Source organism: Eucalyptus grandis, chromosome 10 (genome assembly GCF_016545825.1).
Source record: "Eucalyptus grandis isolate ANBG69807.140 chromosome 10, ASM1654582v1, whole genome shotgun sequence".
Lineage (NCBI taxonomy): Eukaryota > Viridiplantae > Streptophyta > Magnoliopsida > Myrtales > Myrtaceae > Eucalyptus > Eucalyptus grandis.
The window spans coordinates 9,303,397-9,323,037 of NC_052621.1; the positions used below are offsets into that span (position 1 = coordinate 9,303,397).

The 19,641-nt window shown below is 40.3% G+C and overlaps 4 protein-coding genes across 5 annotated transcripts; 1 reads left to right on the forward strand and 3 right to left on the reverse strand.

Annotated features, from left to right (window-relative positions):
• The first annotated feature begins 6,065 nt into the window (after positions 1 to 6,065).
• LOC104443975 (mitochondrial adenine nucleotide transporter ADNT1) lies at positions 6,066 to 10,825 on the forward strand. Of its 2 annotated transcripts, XM_039303833.1 has the most exons (9): positions 6,066 to 6,472; positions 8,120 to 8,168; positions 8,474 to 8,683; positions 8,748 to 8,752; positions 8,894 to 8,931; positions 9,330 to 9,442; positions 9,558 to 9,671; positions 9,811 to 10,155; positions 10,384 to 10,825. In XM_039303833.1, the coding sequence occupies exons 1-9, from the start codon at positions 6,318 to 6,320 to the stop codon at positions 10,465 to 10,467; spliced, it is 1,113 nt and encodes a 370-aa protein (XP_039159767.1). In that variant the 5' UTR covers positions 6,066 to 6,317; the 3' UTR covers positions 10,468 to 10,825. The 2 variants fall into 2 exon arrangements, with proteins under 2 accessions (XP_039159767.1, XP_010055845.1); XM_010057543.3 differs by lacking the exon at positions 8,748 to 8,752 and having other exon boundaries at positions 6,067 to 6,472; positions 8,474 to 8,637; positions 10,384 to 10,791.
• A 1,321-nt stretch (positions 10,826 to 12,146) lies between these two features.
• LOC120288698 (COP1-interactive protein 1-like) lies at positions 12,147 to 12,941 on the reverse strand. The gene has a single exon (XM_039302793.1). It carries the CDS (start codon positions 12,939 to 12,941, stop codon positions 12,147 to 12,149), a length of 795 nt encoding a protein of 264 aa, XP_039158727.1.
• Positions 12,942 to 13,024: 83 nt separating this feature from the next.
• Positions 13,025 to 14,668, reverse strand: LOC120288699 (COP1-interactive protein 1-like). Its single transcript, XM_039302794.1, has one exon. It carries the CDS (start codon positions 14,666 to 14,668, stop codon positions 13,025 to 13,027), a length of 1,644 nt encoding a protein of 547 aa, XP_039158728.1.
• On the reverse strand, positions 14,501 to 18,580 carry LOC104443974 (COP1-interactive protein 1). The gene is made up of 4 exons (XM_010057542.3): positions 18,338 to 18,580; positions 17,832 to 17,934; positions 16,675 to 16,835; positions 14,501 to 16,483 (listed from the first exon to the last, which is right to left on the reverse strand). The coding sequence occupies exons 3-4, from the start codon at positions 16,766 to 16,768 to the stop codon at positions 14,724 to 14,726; spliced, it is 1,854 nt and encodes a 617-aa protein (XP_010055844.2). The 5' UTR covers positions 16,769 to 16,835; positions 17,832 to 17,934; positions 18,338 to 18,580; the 3' UTR covers positions 14,501 to 14,723.
• Between the last annotated feature and the right edge of the window lie 1,061 nt (positions 18,581 to 19,641).

Genomic DNA, 19,641 nt, shown 5'->3' on the forward strand with positions numbered 1-19,641 from the left:
TTCGCTGCTGTCGACGGCACGTCGTATAGCAGCCGACATCAACCACTCTTGGACTGCATGCGTTTGTCAATTGAAGGGAAGCTTATAGTTTTTGCCCGATTTCAATTGATTCGAGAGATCGTTTTGAATATGGAAAATTATCCTGAAATCCTAAACTTATTATTGTATTTTTGTCAAATCATTCTTAACATTTTAATTTTGCCAATTATTAGATCTTTTCATGATTTGCCAACTAATTTTTTTTTTGTTCGATCCTATCCCATATTCATTTGGTGTGCCATGTGCTATGCGTAGGTTTTTCGAAGCCTCGCTCCCTCACTCACAATCCAATTCCTTGAGAAAGTGAAAATGTTTCCATCAAAGGAAAAAAACCGTCTTCTAAAGTAGTGGAAAACATTTTCCTTACCGGTCGGTTTATCTTCCCACATCTACAAATTCTCCCTTTATCTTGGATCCCATTTATTCTTCTTCTTTTCTTTTTGGGATTCAAATTATTTTTTTTCCTTTTTTCCCCATCTTCTTTTTTATATATAATTTATATACATGAATTAATAAAGCATATAAACATGATAACTTATCAACTAAAATTGCAATTTGATAGGGCGACCTCTTATGTGGCCAATCTAGACCATTAAAATCCTTTTTTTATCTTTTATTTATGAAAAAATCTCCTTGATAGTTTTAGCCGAATACGACTTCAAAAGATCCCGTGAATCACACAAGTGAAAAAATGTTTGAAAATATTTTGCACGTGGAAATGTGATTATTTTCCACGAAAACGAAAATCGAATTGAATTTTTTTTTTTTGGTTCGATCCTATCCTTTATTCTTTTGCAAAAAAGTGCCATGATTTTTTGGACGGAGGACGTGAAGCCTCGCTCCGGTCCACTCACAATTTTGGGACACCCTCAACTCCTTCCCGAGTTCCAAGTGGAAGAATCAAACTCTTCATCTCTCCACCTCTCCTTCCTAAGTTGAAACGATGGCCGCTATTGCCAATTTAGTTTATCCATATAGTTATGGCTGTCATGGACGCCAACTGTCCTTTGTAGTTCAACTAGCACTAGCATTGATATTTTTAATTATATTTTAACTTCATTTTCCATTTTTTCTTATTTTTTCTTTTCTTTCTCTTTTTTTTTTTTTCCTTCTATTCTTCATCCGCTAATCAATCACCCTTGATAACTGGCTAGAAACAAGAGCCAGTGAGGTTGCTAGCTTTGCCCAACAACGGCAAGGCTGTAAGTAGGTGAGGTTAGCCTCGCCAAATCAGATGTGGTTTTAGCAAGGCCAACCTAACCAAGCGACAGTGAGATCAAGCCCTGCCAAGGCTGAGCATGGCATGCCTGCGGCTAGGGAGTTTGACCTCACTGGCCCTTGCCTCTAGTTGAGCGTTGGCGATGATAGGCTAGAGGGAGAAGAAGAGAGGGGAAAAAAAGAAAAAAATATTATTAAAAATTATCCACGTGATGGTCATGGCAAAATATAAAAAAGCTAATGACTCAATTAACAAAATTTAAAAAGTTTAGTAACGAATTGACAAAAGTATAATAGATCTAAATTTTTTTGATAACTTTTCCTTTTGGATCACCTAAACAATTCTCCATGGCTTGGACTGCATCTCTTCCTTCTCCAACACTCACATGGTGTTTCACTTTTAAGATTCCCCAGGAGTCGGTGGAAGCTTGTTCTGCTTCCCAAAAGCACTTCATTTCCTGTGCCAAAAGACCTCCATTTTGATGCTTTCCTTTTCTTGTTTGAGACGTATTCAGCGGATGCTGTAGGCACCCTTTCGAAAGCAGGCCGTGTGAAAGTATTCTTTGCCCGTCCCTTGGTCCCGGCACAGATGGTCGGTCTCTGATCGGGTTTTGGAAATGGTCTTGGCCCGATGCACAGAAGTCAGATCGAGAAATTTACCCGAATTTCATATAAAGGAAAAAAAAATAAGGTAAGGGATTTAGACATGGCCAAATATCGAAAAGAATAAGACGAAAGTCTAAGGACGAAATTTTGTCTATGTGGAGACTTGGCTAGTCTCCACATAGACAAAATTATCTTTCCATGTCAGATGCCAATGTTAGCCCCCAGAATTAACCAAAATCGGCGTTCGTGGTAAAAGGAGGGCGGATCACGTATCCAAGGACTTAATTGAAAAAAGCGTGCGAGTTTAGGGGGCAAAAAGCGGGATTTCCACCTTAACCTGATTTCTGTAGCCCAGCAACTCCCATTGGGCCTGTCAAAAGCCCACTATTGCTCCGGCCCAGCTCATCAAGGAACAAGAGAACGCAATCAGAGTGCCAGGACACGTGTCGCGACGGTTCTGGATGGCGACAGCAGATTTATCCAGCAGTTGATCTGCGGTCCTGCCGATTCCCGACACGTGTAGGCCCCTCGAGGAAGGTTCCGCCGCAGCCTGTGCATTCGCGGATAAGATGTTTGTATATATATATTTTTATTTTTTTGGTGGAAAGATGTTTGTATGATGTTGACAATGGTGTATTCTCTAATTCTATGGACCTGAAAAATTGGAGATTTTCACCTTAACGAATTTGTCTCCATTTCTAGACTTGACGCTGCTTCGACGGCAAATTCAAGACAACGACAGTTTCGAGGAAACCATTTTTTTTTTTTTTGGGCCCCTAAAATCTTATCTAAGAACTCGTCGTACCGTGAAAACAACATTGGGAGATTATCCTTTGCTAGAAAAATAAAAAAAAGCATCTGATTTGGGGACTTTGAAAAACTGACTTATTCAAAAGTTAAAATGTGAAATATATTCTATATCTCAGTGAAAAAATTAACCGATTACCATCTAATTATTTGAATTCACTTCAATAAATCGAGTTGATTGATTTCCAAAAGGGTGAGGCTTTTATGAATTTATTTAATGTGCAATGTCATATCTAAATTTTAAATTTATTCATCTCTTTGAAATACAATATCATCTCTAAACTGTTAATTAGTTCAATGAAAATATTTAATCTTACCTCTAAACTTGAATAATTTTCAAAGACTGCATTGAGTATGTATTAAAAATCAATGGAAGGGATAATATGTATATTAAGTTAAAATTCATAGACCACATTAAATAAATTTATAATTCAGAAATGATAACACACATTTGATCAAAATTTATGAATTATTTGTATCATTATCTATTTATAAAATAAAGATAGTTAGATCTGCTTTTTCTTTTCTTTTTTTCTGGCTTGCATTTTGTGTGACATACAGCCGATTTGGTCAATGAACCACCTTACACGAAGAGTTCTTTTCCACAAGATAGCGAGACCACCTTACACGAAGAGTTCTTTTCCACAAGATAGCGAGACGCTACTAATGCTCAAATTAATTGATTGGCATAGGCAGCGATGCCTTACCATTCAAGACAGAACTATCACCGTTTGATTCTTGAGAATATCTTTGAACGAGCGATAGCTTTCGGTGAGACGCACACTTGTCATTCACCCTTTGATGACAGCCCATACGATGGGGAAAGAATATGAGTTTTCAATTCAAAAGATCGGAATGTGAATAAAGCTGCGCAGGATACTTGAGTCGTGGAATTAGAATAAGATCAAATCTTATTCCCATACGAGAATAATGGGTTCATGTTTTATATATTCAGAGGTTGCAAATTGACAACTTGGACAGGGATGCAGCGTGAACATTTTCTCAGCAGAGATCGGCAAAATATGAACGCGCGGAAGCATTTATAAACGTGTAAAGTCCGAGCAAGACTCAATACAAAACCGGACGCTTAGCACGCGAAGGATATAAATTCCCCTTTATATTAACCGCACACGAAACTGGATGACGGATCAAAGCATGTTGAAATAAATGCGAAACGGTGTTTCCTGACGTGCCTAGTAGGTTATCAGCATGTCTGGTTACATGTAGCTATGCAATTACGAACATGCGAAAGTGATTTTTTTTTTTTGTCAGTCCTACTCTATTCTTAGTCTACACTCACTCTCAGACTTTTGCCCTCTTTGCGGGCGTGAATCAGCCCACTCTTGGCGATTTGAGCCTCACCTTCCCTTTCATGTTGGAAGGGTGGCAACTAGGGCGAATCTTAGTGCTTGCGAAAGCGATTGGTCGGCATGCGATTTGTTATTATTCACGTATTCATTCCACGAGCACAATTAACCATCGACATGGTAGATACAGGTGGAAAGAGATCACTATAAAATGTCCAAACATATTTTTATTATTATTATAATGCTTGTATTAAAATAATCAAATATTAAATCACGTAGTCACCTAGCATCTTAAACTTTTAGAAAAGTTAGCAGTGATCTCGATCTCATAAAATCTCACGTGGTATCAAAGTATGAAGTTTTCCGTTCAAATCTTAGTGCCTCTCCAATTATATATTTCCACGCTTTAGGTTTAGACTAAAGTCTAACTTACGCGTGAGGGGAAGTGTTAATTTAATTACATATTAAATCACGTATTCATTTAACAGTTTAAGTTTTTAAAACATGAGGAGTGTTAGTTTAATTAAATATTAACATCTTTATCTAACAGCTTAAAATTTTAGAATAATTGATAGTAATATCATAAAATCTCATGGCTTGAGCTTATGTTTGTTCGTCACAGTTTGGGGTTTCTCAAACTCTAGTCGGATAAACTTGTGGTGTTCGAAAGTTAGGGGGGCCAAATTCGCAATGATTGGGAAAATACAGGGGTATAACAGAAAGTTTTTGAAAATGTCGCAGCTGAAGAAGCTTACGTGGCGTCCTGTATATGGATACTACTTTTTTTTTTTTTTTCTCTTGGTTATTTGTGTGGATACGATTTGACGAGCAAATGACCTTATATATTACTTAAATATCAATAAAGATACAAAATATGTATATACGGAACGCTTACTTCGGATGCACTAGCTAAAGAACCGTGAAGGAAAACATCAAAATATATTAGGAAAAAATATTTTAAGGAAGTGGGCTATTTTAAAAAAGAAAATTAGCTTGAATTTTCTATCTGGATGAAGAAAATTAAATTGGAGTTTTGGAATGTATTAGATATTGAGTTTAATCGTCTGAATTCACGAGTTAATATACTGCAAAAGTTGCGGGTGTTTGAAATAAAAAACAAGCAAGAGCACGTGTGCTGCTGCCTTTTTTGAAAAGCCAAAAGATTGGAAGTGAAAAAAATCAATTCGAATGGGCTTATTCTGGCTCTCGATTTTTCTCCATCTTCTAATTTTGCTAAGTCATGATACATCCTACTCAAGTCACATGGTCTTTTTGGATAGTAAGAGCAATCCAATTTGGACATTGAGATTACCAACCCATTTCTTCAATAGGCGGGTCCCACTACCATCGTACAAATTCCGAAAACTCAGCTTATAAAAAAAGAAAAAAAATATTCGTACTTGGGAAATCGAATATCTATTTCCTTCAAATAAAATTGGAAAAATAAAAAAAGGAGATGATCAGCTGGACTTCTTAGACTATATAATCTCACGTCTGACTTTCTACATAGAATTTCACGTAGGCCTCGTGATTGCCGCTCATACGACGCCGTAGTGTCAAAACGCACGGCTTTGAAAAAATTTACGGAAAAAAACCTAAATTGATACATTTATGACAAATTTACCACAAATTAATTTATTCAACTACAAAAAACCATAAACCTAAGTAAATTTGTAAAAATATACCCTATGCTAAATTGTATTAATACCACAAAAAAATCATAAAAATTGTAAATGACAAACGGAGTATAAAATCCTAAATTGGTATACCGGTTAAGCTGTCACGTATTATTTAACTTAATAATTTGAGAATAAAATTTAACAAAAATTAACATATGGTAAATTTGTCAAGTGTCTCTTAGGTTTGGGAGTAAATTTGTCAAAGTATCTGAGTTTTGGGTTTTTGGTGGTGAAAAATAGGGGTAAATTTGTTATAAGTGTACCAGTTTTGTTTGAGGTTTTTAAGGTATTATTAGGTTGAGCGAAAAAAACATCGAAAAAAACGGAAAGGACTTTTTTATTTTTCGGGTTAAAAAAGAAAAAAGAAAAAGAGGGGACTATTTAAGAGGCACGGCAGGGATCATTAGCGTTTTCTCCTTCAATTTCCCTTACGCCTCCATCTCCCCCTTACAGGCGGACGCGCAATCTCCTCTCCGAGCCAGCGCGCGCGCGCTCTGCCTCGCGTAACGGCCATCCGCGATCGCCGGGGACTGCGTCGCCGGCCGGTCAGCCTCGGGTTCCGGCGGTCCCCCTCCCTCGCTCTCTCACTCTCTCCGTCCTTCCCTCCTTCCCTCGGCTCTCGCGCGCGGCGGGGCGCGCGGGCGGTGTTGGTGCTTTTTTGATGGCGTCGGAGGACGTGGTCAGCGAGAGGAGGGAGTCCGCCGTGTCGACGATCGTCAACCTGGCGGAGGAGGCCAGCGAGGGCGTGAAGGCGCCCAGCCACGCTCTTCTCAGCATCTGCAAGTCGCTCGTGGCCGGCGGAGTGGCCGGCGGAGTGTGAGTGCCTCTCTCTCGGCCGTCCCCTGTTTGTGCCTCCATCGTTCTTGCGTGGCTGAGTTTGGACGCATTTTAGTTTTCGTCGGGGGCTTATTTCGGTGTAGGTTTGAAGGCTACCGCGTCGCGTCTGTTGTTTGGTGTTATTTGGTTTATTGTTGATTGCTATGCTCTCCTTGATATCTCCGCAGTATTCGTTTTTCGCGATTTAGGTTTGATTTTGGTTAGGAGACGAGTTGCTTGGCTGTAAATAGGTTTTCATGCAAAACAGGCTGATATAATTAATAAGCTTGATCTACGGCAGAGTCGCTGATGGATTTTTTCCGGTGGTAACTCTGGAGGATTAGTATTGTTATTGCAGTAAAAACAACGCGGTTGATTTTGCTCCGGCTTGAATTCGACTTGTTTGTTGTGTATGTCATCGGTTTTGTTTGGTCAATTGTCTGTCCTGATTCATTGGTGTCCTAATATCAGTTTTTCCTTGAATTTTTTTCGTTGTGATTTGGCTGTGTGTTTAGGGTTTCAGTAGGTATACAATTGAGACACGCACACCTCTACTTGTGAATGAGATTTGGTGGCTTTAGTATTTTCTATGTGATGTGTCACATCTTGATGCTTGGATATTTTTAAATCCCCTTCACTTAATTGTTTCCGGCCTTCCGGTGCATTACGAGTTGTAAATGAATTCTAATTGTTCAGGACTTTGCATCTCTTTTAAGGTGCATAGCATTTTTTCTCGTCTGAGAAGACCACTAACTCCTTAAACTTAAACTCAACACAGCTGCAAAGAATTAGAACTGACAAATAGCTGGACAAGGGAAGGATAAAGGGGGACTGAGAATATGTAACAGTAGCAAGCAATGGAATTTGTTTTCGGCGCGGTCCTTTTCTTTATAAAAGACTGAGCATAGAGTTGGCTTCAGTTTGGCACATCCTCCAAACAAGAGATATGCAACATGACAAAATTCCTGTCTCCGTGCTGTCAAGTTCAATTAATTGATTGATGCTGTTTATTCTTTTTCTTTTTACAGTTTTATCTTGTTATTTGGCTTTACTTGACCTTTCATGATTTGTTTTTCCCTTTGTGGGTTATAAGGGTTCAGAACTTCAGAGTCGAGACATATATCGTTTCATTATTACCTCTCGTGCTTTCTTACTGGGATGTTAGCTTTGCCTGTTCAGGCTAGTTTTCCTGTTTGTGAGAAGTATTGCTCTTTGTTCCTATGAGAACTCTATCCAAGTTCTAGATGAAGGGGAAAGCACATAGGACTTCATTAGAGACATGAAGGAGATTTTTGTATTTTTCACATGCTTAGTTAAAAGAGTCCTTGTTCTGAGTTTAACATATTTGTGCTAATCACCAGGAGACCTTGAGACAGTGCCATTTTGAGATGGAGTGTCATGGTGCTGCCACATGGTTTCTTTCCTAGACATAAGGAAAATAGGATCAAAATGGTTTTTTGTTAGATAAGTATCATTTTAAACAGAAAGAATAAATTAACCGGCAATATTGTTAGAATACCCTACACCGTAAAACAGAGGGATCTTATGAAGACATTTTTTAATGGATTCTTTTGATCTCATATAAGCTAATTATGAAAAGGTCTTCTCCAATTTGTCGTGTTAATTCTTTTAATAATCCTTGTGCAGGTCACGTACTGCTGTTGCTCCATTGGAGAGATTAAAAATATTGCTGCAGGTACTTTTATGGGTGATTGACTTCTTATTTTTGTACTTTTATCTGCTTGTTTTCTGTGCACGGAGGTCACATAGTAGGTACGTCCTCCTTTTGATTTTAAGTTGACACTTTCCAACGAAAACTGTCACCGAGTTGCACTTGCACTTGTCTTGGCATTCATGTATACAGGGAGGACTGGGAGGGAGGGAGAAATGGAGTGATGATGTTTCTTTCATCTGCATCTTAAAAAGTGGGATGCTTCTAATGCTTACTCTCTCCTCTGCATGCTTTGGCTCGTCTTAAGTTGGATATGCCTCTGGATGCAGGTTCAGAATCCTCATAGCATAAAGTACAACGGAACAATGCAAGGCCTAAAATACATATGGAGAACTGAGGGTTTAAGGGGATTGTTCAAAGGCAATGGCACTAATTGTGCTCGTATTGTTCCCAATTCAGCTGTCAAGTTCTTCAGCTATGAGCAGGCATCTCAGTATGCTAAATTATTCTCGTTCCATCATATATTCATTTATTTTGTTGCGGGATTTATCTATTCAATTGTAAGATACTAAATGACGTTTGAGCTTTAGGAAAAGGCCCAAGCATAGGTTCTTAAGTGCATGCTTCTGAATAATGACCAAACCAATGGAGTTGTTAATACTTGAATATGCTTCTGCATGATGACCAATAGGGTTGTTTATAATTTGAATATCACTATAATTATTATTATTATTTTTTTTGGTAAACAGCGGCATTTTATGGCTTTATCGGCAGCAACCTGGGAAAGGTATGATCTTCCTACTTTATATGAGTAATATATGTTTCAAGGTATTCAATTATGCTTTACTTATGGATCTGGTTGATTCTGAACAAACACTAATGCTCCTAAAGATTGATGGAAGACTATGCCGGTCTTACTGTTAATTACCATACTTGAACTAAACATGCCATTTTTACAGTGAATATGCAGCATACTCATTTTCAATTTGCTGATCATTTAATTCTAATTTAAAGATTTTGCTACTGCACTAGTCTTGTCAATTACTCCCTTTCTGTTTCTGCTGAATCTCGTTTGAACACTAATTTTTTTTTTTTTTAACACTATTTGCTTTTTTCATTTTTGCTGACAATTCTTGGCTGAATTTTCTCATGATGATGATTTGCTACTCTTTTATTTTTATGCAGAAGATGCACAGCTAACTCCTCTTTTACGCCTGGGAGCTGGTGCATGTGCTGGAATTATTGCCATGTCTGCGACATATCCAATGGACATGGTACGCGGTCGGCTGACTGTCCAGGTATAGGATGGGTTTTTGAATTTATTGCATCGATGCAAATTTGGATTCATATAAGAATGCATTTCTTCTTTTCTGTGATATCATTAGACTCACCTTCCTGCTGAAAAATCTTTAGACAGAGAAGTCTCCTCGACAGTATAGAGGAATTTATCATGCTCTTTCAACTGTCTTCAAGGAAGAAGGCCCTAGGGCATTGTACAGAGGCTGGCTTCCTTCTGTAATAGGAGTTGTAAGTATGATCTTCTTTGTGATGAAATTTATCTTTTATTTATAAGTAATTAAGGAAACGAACAAGTTTGTGTGCTGCTATGCTATTCAGTCTCTGAGATTGTATCATATGAATTGAAATTGCTTTTTGGTATGTTCAGGTTCCTTATGTAGGTCTGAACTTCGCTGTGTATGAATCCTTGAAAGACTATTTACTTCAAACCAACCCATTTGGACTGGTTGAGGACAACGAGCTAAGTGTGACAACGAGGCTTGCATGCGGTGCTGCTGCGGGGACTATTGGTCAGACGGTAGCTTACCCTCTTGATGTCATCAGGCGAAGAATGCAAATGGTTGGCTGGAAAGGTGCTTCTTCAGTTATAGTTGGTGAAGGGAGGAGTAAGGCACCACTCGAATACACTGGCATGGTTGATGCATTTAGGAAGACTGTTCGTTATGAGGGATTTGGAGCATTATACAAGGGTTTGGTCCCCAATTCAGTAAAGGTGAGTTGACATTATAAAGAAAATACCTACAATACTTTTAGTTAATTTTTTTTTTTTTTATCTCATTTAGTGAGTATTCTCTAGGGACAACACCTTCTGAGTTTTGATAAAATCTCACTGATTAAACTTATGTGATTTCTAGATTGTAGTAAATCTTTACTTTTTGTTTCCAATTGTGTTCAGTTTCTTCACCAGTATCCTGTTAACATTTTCTGCTATGATGTCTAGGTCGTTCCATCGATAGCTATTGCCTTCGTCACATATGAAGTGGTTAAGGACGTTCTTGGAGTGGAGATGAGGATATCCGACTGAAGGGAGAAGCATTCAAGTAATTCTTTTCTTTGACTTATGGCTTATTTCCAAGGCAAAAGGTTGAGAGGCTTGATGGGAGTACATTCGAGATTATTTATGATCAGGTAGAGAGGAATCTAGAGATCCGTTGATATATGTAGTCCATATTTTGTCCCTCCATCTTAGGCTTTTTTTTTTCTCCCTCTTTTCCTTTTCTCTCTTCTTACGTGGAAATAAATTGTTCGCCAGGGGCTTTTGAGAAAATTCTGTAGAACTGAATCCTGGGTTTTATGTTTGTGATTAAAATTTATGGCCATGCTCTACGCGTACTGTTTCAGTCTGTCACTGGATGGTTATGTATTTTATGTGCTTTTGATTTTGCTTTGGCTACTCCGTGTGTGCTGATCAACAAGCGCATTTGAGCACGGAGCCGAGTGGATAATTTTGGTTGATTGATTGAGGAGTCGGGCATGCCGCAGCCTGGCTATGGACAGAGCGTGAACAGTGAAATCCATATCTTGCATGTACACAGGAGTGCATGAAGAATCTGATGTACTTGGGACTTGGTTGCTTGCAAGTGCGGGCTTTGCATTAAACCGATTCTTTTGGAATTCAATATGTGAGTGACATTCAACTCGAACACGGCAACGACCGTTTGAACTTGGTACTTTTGACTCTTCTTTCAGATGTTTGTCCTTTTCTTTGGCATCACATCACTAGGCTGAGCGGAAGCTTAGCGGACACCTTATCTTTACCATGCGATGATACACGCGGCGTTATTAAAACTCTCTCTGGATTGGAAGGGTTGACAATTCGTATCTGTGTCTTGTTTGAGAGGGGGATGAAATATAGATTTGCTGACTCAAATCGAAGACGTTGCGGTAATTTTCAAGCTTACTCCTAATGAGAAGGACACACGACCAATCGGGTAGTTCACCTGACATGATTATAGATGAATACGAACGTTTCGACATATCGCGCGCGGCACGTGTTAACATGTCGGTATGTCTCAGTCTCTACACATTGATCGTCTCATAGCCAACAAGGTTGATCCGATGTTCGGAGCGCTTTGATGACTTCTAATTGAAAAGTTGAATTCCCGATGAGGATTGATCCGACGGACTTTCATAAACTGGGGGACTAGAGTCTGGAGACAAATCATAACGACTGATGAACAAGAAGGCGCCACTAAAAAGTGTCGAGTCTTTCCCAGATAAATGGCGTTTTATTAATCATCTACACAAACCGGAATATTGCAGTCTCATGTGATAGTTTTCCATGACTACGGGGATGCTCAATTGATGACCGGTACAAAGGCATCAACCAAGTTTTTATACAACATCCTGACTATAAAATGTCGAAACAATCATATCACGCAAAAAAATCTATCTACAAGACACACTTTGCCTAAATGGAATCAACAATCAAGGAAAAAAAAATGTTGACACACCGGAACGAATCTGCGAATAGAAATAAAACAAAGTCAAGAGCCTGCGGCTGCCCTCTGGCCTCTGGCTGTTACCGTCTTGGCTAGCATTTCCTTGAGGTCATCATTGAGGCTGCGATGATAGTCAATCCAGATGCAGAGTTGCCTGATCGCCTCCCTCTTCTCTTCCCCGAGACCGAAGATCGACTCGTCTTTGTCCTTCAATGTCGTCTCGAGTTCCTCAGCCTTTTCTCTATCCTGTTTAGAGCTATAGTCAGTTTCCCTTTTCGGCTTGTTCCTCGCTGGCTTGCACCTTTAACTTCTCGAGCTGATCTGTCAGGAACGACTCCCGTTCTTTCTTAACCTTCAGATGCTCCGCTAATTCACGAACTTCCTCCCCTAGTTGACGTTTCGCGTCATTCGCATCTCTTACCCAGCTCTTCACAATGTTCAAGTCATTGTAGACTTCCAAAATGCAGTTTCTGTAGTTGTCATATTCTGTGTCGAATTTCTGGACAACAGCTTCCCATGCAATCAAGCTGCTGTTTACTTCTTTGGAGACTTCTGTAATCATTTTCTGATAGGCTTCGTTGTTTGAGGCAATTGTTTCAGACAAGGCCGCAACCCTTTCTTCAAGAGCCCTCTGTTCTTGTTGGAATTTTGCTTCGGCTTTCCTGAAGCTCTCTTCCTTCTCAGTCAGCAATTGCTCTGTGACCCTAAGCTTCTGGTTTGAGAGACGGAGCTTAACCTCGATATTTCGTACATTCTCAGTTAAGGAACTGATTTCTTCTTCTTTTAATTCTTGATCTCTCTTCAAATCTTCAACCATTTCTTCCAAATCAGCCACCATCTGGTCCCTTGAATGGAATTTTGAGCGGAACTCAGCTTCCATTTCTTTCGTCTTAGTTTCTGCCCGCTCAAGGCTTTCCTTGCACTTACGAAAAAAGCCTCCAACTAGTGTATGTTCCTCACTCAACGTTTTGTGTGAATCCTCCTTCTCTTTAAGCAATCTCCGCAGATCTTCACTCTGGTTGGCTACTTCACTTGTCCGACTCTGCATTTGCATCATGCTTTCTGAAGATTCTTGTCTCTCCTTTTCAAGTTGTAGTTCCAATTGAGCTTTCTGACTTTGCAAGCGATCCAAATCCTCTCTCAGATTGTTAATTTGTGTCTCCAAAGCCATGATTTTAGCCGAAGCTTCAGTTTCTCCTTGTTCAAGTTTTTCATGTAGAGCAGAAAATTCATCCTCTTTCTCTGATAGCTTCCTCTCAATTCAAGAACTCTATCCTGTAGTCTTCCCTTTTCCTCTTGCAACTGATCGCTCTCAATACTTTTGCTTTTTATCTGCTCTTCCAGTTGAGTTCTGTGGTTGATTAGAGAATCCACCTCAAGCATAAGGTTCTCACTCAACGTTTTGTGCGCGTCCTCCTTCTCTTTAAGCAATCTCCGCAGATCTTCACTCTGGTTGGCTACTTCACTTTTCTGATTCTCCAGTTGCATCATGCTTCCTGAAGATTCTTGTCTCTCTTGTTCAAGTTGTAGTTCCAATTGAGCTTTCTGACTCTGTAAGAGATCCAAATCCTCTCTCAGATTGTTAATTTGCGTCTCCAAAGCCATGATTTTAGCTGAAGCTTCAGTTTCTCCTTGTTCAAGTTTTTCATGTAGAGCAGAAAATCCATCCTCTTTCTCTGATAGCTTCCTCTCCAATTCAAGAACTCTAGCCTGTAGTCTTCCCTTTTCCTCTTGCAACTGATCGCTCTCAATACTTTTGCTTTTTATCTGCTCTTCCAGTTGAGTTCTGTGGTTGATCAGAGAATCCACCTCAAGCATGAGTTTCTCACTCAACGTTTTGTGCGAGTCCTCCTTCTCTTTAAGCAATCTCCGCAGATCTTCACTCTGGTTGGTTACTTCACTTTTCCGATTCTCCAATTGCATCATGCTTTCTGAAGATTCTTGTCTCTCTTTTTCAAGTTGTAGTTCCAACTGAGCTTTCTGACTCTGTAAGAGATCCAAATCCTCTCTCAGATTGTTAATTTGTGTCTCCAAAGCCATGATTTTAGCTGAAGCTTCAGTTTCTCCCTGTTCTAGTTTTTCATGTAGAGCAGAAAATCCATCCTCTTTCTCTGAGAGCTTCCTCTCCAATTCAAGAACTCTATCTTGTAGTCTACCCATTTCCTCTCGCAACTGATCGCTCTCAATACCTTTGCTTTTTGTCTGCTCTTCCAGTTGAGTTCTGTGGTTGATCAGAGAATCCACCTCAAGCATGAGTTTCTCACTCAACGTTTTGTGCGAGTCCTCCTTCTCTTTAAGCAATCTCCGCAGATCTTCACTCTGGTTGGTTACTTCACTTTTCTGATTCTCCAATTGCACCATGCTTTCTGAAGATTCTTGTCTCTCTTTTTCAAGTTGTAGTTCCAACTGAGCTTTCTGACTCTGTAAGAGATCCAAATCCTCTCTCAGATTGTTAATTTGTGTCTCCAAAGCCATGATTTTAGCTGAAGCTTCAGTTTCTCCCTGTTCTAGTTTTTCATGTAGAGCAGAAAATCCATCCTCTTTCTCTGAGAGCTTCCTCTCCAATTCAAGAACTCTATCTTGTAGTCTACCCATTTCCTCTCGCAACTGATCGCTCTCAATACCTTTGCTTTTTATCTGCTCTTCCAGTTGAGTTCTGTGGTTGATTAGAGAATCCACCTCAAGCATGAGGTCCTGTATCCGGGCTGTCATGCTGTCTCTCTCTTCCATTGTCTTCTGGTGATGATCTCTATCACTCACTAGCTGCTGTTTCAAGCCCTCCATTTGAGTAGAGAATTCCGAAAAATCTCGAGTCTTTGTTTCAAGCTGCAATTCTAATTCACTTTTTGTGTCCTCGAAGAGCATCGTGAGTCTCCTGAAACTCGAGAACATTTCTCTGCAACTCTTCCTTTTCCTCTCTAAGCAGGTCATTCTCCTTCTCTATAGTTCTTATTCGTTCTTCCATGTCATCCTTCTGGGTGCGCATAGTAGCTGTCTCCAGGTCCAGGTCCTTCACCCGACATACTAAACCTTCCTTCTCCTCCATAATCTTTTCTTGATCAATAGTTTTTCTTGTCAACTCCTCCTTCAATCTTTCTGTCTCAACCATAGTTTCTGAAAGCTCTTGAGATTTTTTCTCAAGTTGCAATTCCAGTTCAGCTTTCTGGTTTCCTAGAGATCCCAGTTCCTGCTGCAATATGTTGACCTGATCCATTAGCCCAGAGATTTGGGTGGATGCTTCATCGGTTTTTGAAACAATCTGTTCCTCCATTTCAGCTTTTTGAGCTTGTAAAGATTCCAGATTGTGAAGCAAGGTTTTCACCTGTGCGGTCAAATCCTCCGTCCTAGAGAGAGACTCCTTTTCACTATCCTCGAGCTTCTTCTTGAGAGCCGATATTTCATCCTCTCTGGCTTTTGACATTTCTTCAAATTCTGCAGCTTGGGCTGTCAGTCGCATGTTTTCCTCAGCCAGTTGTTTTGCTTCAGTTGATTTTCTTTCCATCAGCTCTTCTACGTCCCTTTTCTCAGTTTGAACAGTTTCAAGTTTCAATTCAAGATTTGCTATCTGTGCTTTCAGGCCTTCTATCTGAGCTGATGCATCATTCTGATGGACTTGATGCACTTCTGTCAAAGCCAAAAGCTCCCTTTCTTTTTCCTCCAAAGTTTTCTTCATTTCTCCCAATTCACTGTTGAAGTCTTCAATATTTTTCTGTGCATTCTCAATGCCATGTAAAAGTTCGGACACTTTAGAAGCTAGAGACTTGTTTTCTTCCAGGGTGACTTCTAGGGAGTGGCTTACATCTGCAATTTTCTGTTCTGCTGATTCTTGATGCTCTTTCATACCTGAAACATGGCCTTTCATAGATTCTAGTTCCAGCTCCAGAGCTGCTTTTTCATCTTTCATCTGATCAACCGAATTTCTCAAGTCAGCAGTAATTTTTTCTCCCTCTTCAATCTTTTTCAAGGCAGCCTCTCTCTCTGCCATCAAGGTCTCTTTCTGAACTGTCATGTCCTCCAGTCTTTGTTTTTGTTCTACTTCAACCTTACCAAGCATCTCCAGCTTTTCGGTCAGGTTCTGGTTGTCAGCAAAATGCTTGGATCTTTCCTCCTCTAACCTTTCAGCTTTGATGTTCATCTCCTGGATACTGTTTTCTGCTGCTTGTACCTTGCTCAAAGCTACTTGGCATTCAGACTGCAGAATGTCTCTCTCTTCTGTCATGCTTGTTAACTTCCTCTTCAAGTCAGCAACTTCTAGATTTGCTGTTTCAAGTTCCTGCTTCATGTCAGCTGTGATTTTTTCCCGATCATTTTCTAATTGCCCATTTTTACCGTCTTTCTTTGAGGAATGGTCCGAGTCTGAGTCTGAATCAGAGCTTGACGAATGAGGTTCATCTTTACTTCGTTTGCTACTAACCTTTTTCCTGAGCTCTGCTGTGAGAGAATCATATTTTTCATACAGGGACTGATATTTTGTGTGGAATTCATTGACTAACTCTTCAAGCGATCTTCTTCTAGAGTCCCCAGCTGGATCCTGGTTGTCTTCTTCAGGATGTTCATCTCTGATAAGCTTCAAGATCCTATTCACCTTGGCCTCAATTTCTGCATATAACCAGCAGTTTCTCAATCCAATTATTCCAATGTACCAAAAACAGGATGAATTAACATGAAATGATCTATAACTTCAAAAATATTATGGAGATCCAATTATGATCCCAATTTTAATTTTCAAGAGCGTACATATTACTGATTGATAGCCTCTTGAAGAACCATTCTTGCTGGCAAGGAATTACCTGATTTAGTTCCTTTCAGCTGTTCCCCTGCCTCTGAATCAATATGACTCCCGAACAAGGACTTTATTGAATCTCTGAATCGATGTTTAGTCATGTCTCTGTCAGAGGATTAACCTTTAACTACAAGAATGCATTGCCACATACCATCTTGTCCACAACAACTGGAAATTTTAAAAGAAATTCGTCAAGTTTCATCCAAATTCTGAATGAGATGCTCTCAGATAATTCAAAATATAATGCCAGAGAAAGGTATATAGAGAACTTAGCGAAAGCCCTTTTCCCCAATTTATTCAGATTCATTAGTGTCCCATTTGTAAAGATAGAGATAACTATAATGCCAAATATAAACTTATCAGACCTCATACTCAAAATAATGTTAAGCAGTAGAAATTAATTGACTGTATAGGCATTAAAAAGGACATCATAATAGCTTTTAACTTCTTTTGATAGTTTCCGTATAATATATCAATAAAAAACAAATACACCCTCCATCAGGAAGAACTGTCCAAGATCATTACAATTGAGATGACTTTTCAAAAAATATTTCCAGATTATTTTCACTTCCTTAGAGACATTCACTGGAAACTAAATCAATCTAAAATTACACCAGTTACTTTCATGTTCCCATGATGTTTACATTTAGTTGGGTACCCTGAAAAGGTTCCTCTAAGCCTTTCTAGTGTCTTAACATCGACCAAGTTAAAAAATAAAAATAAAATAATAATAATAATAAAGAGGAGGAAACATAGTTTCTGGGCAAGCCTCAAGAACACGAACCGATCGACAACACTGGTTCCAGTTTCACTACTTTCAAAGGGACAAGAGGACCACAATTCAAAATCCGTTCTACAATGTTTGTTTCTCCGAAGTTGCTTCCGCTATGGCATGATCCTACTCTAGTGCCGTGAGGGGGACCACAGCTCCAAAACCAATCAAATCTTCATTTCCTAAAAGCTGCTGCTGCTACATAGTACGACCCTACTCTGGTGCCAGTTCAGTAGTATCACCAAGAAGCGGCTCGATTATGAATTCCAACCACATCTACGGAAGAAAGAAAGAAAGAGCTGCTCCTTTTTTTCTTCTTTTTTTGCGAGCATTTCCGTGGAGACAATTCGAAAATCTGGGAGCTTAAGAACAGAGGACGAAGAGCAGCCTACCTGATTCGATCTCCTCCAATCTCGCTAGCCTCCCTCCCTCGAGCAGCTTCAACCGATTCGCGCGGATTCAGGACGGCGGAACTAATCCGTCAAAACCAAAGGCCTGCGGATTCAAAGCAAAGAGGCTTGAGCTGCGAATCGGAAGGGAAATCACTGCAGAGCTCCAATTTTCAGACAGTCCACCAAACCACATCCGTAATCAATCCTAGTCCCTCGGAAACCGGGACAGCGACGATCGGAAAACGAAATGGATTAAAAAAAAAAGGACTCCGTAACGGTCTCAGTCCCAAAGGAAAAAAAAAAAACTCCGACTCAGGCTCAACCACGGTTCCCGAAGTCCGGGCCTCGCGACGGCGGAGAAATCCCGCGCTCGAGGCGAGCTCCGATCAATCCGAACGGGACGTCAACCTCGGCTTCCCGCCGGAGTAGAAGCTCCGGATACCGGAACGCCGGAAGACGAAACTTTCACAGAGAGAGCTGATCAGCTCATCGGAGCAGGAATTCACCTGAATCTCCGAGCTCGGCGTCCGAGTCCCCCGGGCTTGTCGGCCGCGGCCTCCTCCTCCGATCACGCGCGCGCACCCGAGCCGAGCGAAGCGAGCGATGGAGATGGAGATGGAGAGGCGGAGATAATTTCGAAAAAACGAAGGAGAAAAAGAGCAGTCTTTCGGGTTCGTGCTGGGATTGGGAGGGCGCTCCTACACAAAGAGCGAGAGAGAGAGCGACCACCTGCGGTGTCCACGAGCGCTTTCAAACAAAAGACAACTTCGTTTCGGGGCCGCAGGACGGAAGGACGACGGAATCTTTTCGGGGGCAGCTCCTCGGCGAGCACCTCGCCCCCGAATTCCGCGGTAATTGCAATTCTGCCACCGACACCCCGCGCGGGTGCCAGGCTGGCGCGTGCGGGGGGAGCTGGCCAATCGCTGGCTGGCAGCTGCCGCCAGGTCCCAGGGGGCTACGACCGTTGACCCCCCTGGCGCGTTCGGGTCGGTCTCGCGAGATATTGGCCTCCCTTCCCCCGATTTATCGCCGCGAGCGGATGAGGGGCGCGCGTCTCGTGATAAAAATGATTAGGCACTGATGGGGTAGGGGGCCCCACGCGGGTGGGGATGTGGAACTCCGCGCTCTTGTCCTGTCGTAGCTTGCGGCGTCTGACGTGGAGGTTCGGGATTGGTGGGTGGCATCGTGGGATTTTTTTTTTTGCTTTTTTGATAGTCGGAAGAGGAATTGTCGTGGATTGAGGTTTAGATTGGGTGATCTTCGTTTGAAAAAGTCCTGCGCAAAATTCTCGTGTTAGAAAGCTGTTTATAGGATTTGATGGTTAACGAGTCATACGTAAATCGATGCAAGTAAAACCCAAAAATATTTTCTTAAAAAAAAGAACAGCGCTATTTTCACCGATTTGCACTCACAAGATAAAATTAACCTCATTTTGGTCAATTGCCTCGTTAATTCTTTTTTCTATTTTTCCTCCTATCTCTAATTCGGTTTAGTTTTATAATTAACCATTTTACAATTTTTGTATTTTAGTGTGTTGAAAAACTTCTTCTAGTGCATTCTTAAATATTCCTTTAGTGTTTTTACGTGTCCCACATAAAATTATCTTAACAATAATAACAAAAAAGATAAATTTTTTGATATAATAAAAAAATTAAAAACCTTTCTTCACCATTGCTCTAATATTAACTTTTTTTTTGTCTCTCCTATATTTTTTTTTTTTTTTGGCGTCAATTTTTTCTCTCTCTCATCTCAAAAGCTTCCTTGATGATTTTTTATTTTTATTTTTTAATTCAATTTGTCTAAAATATAT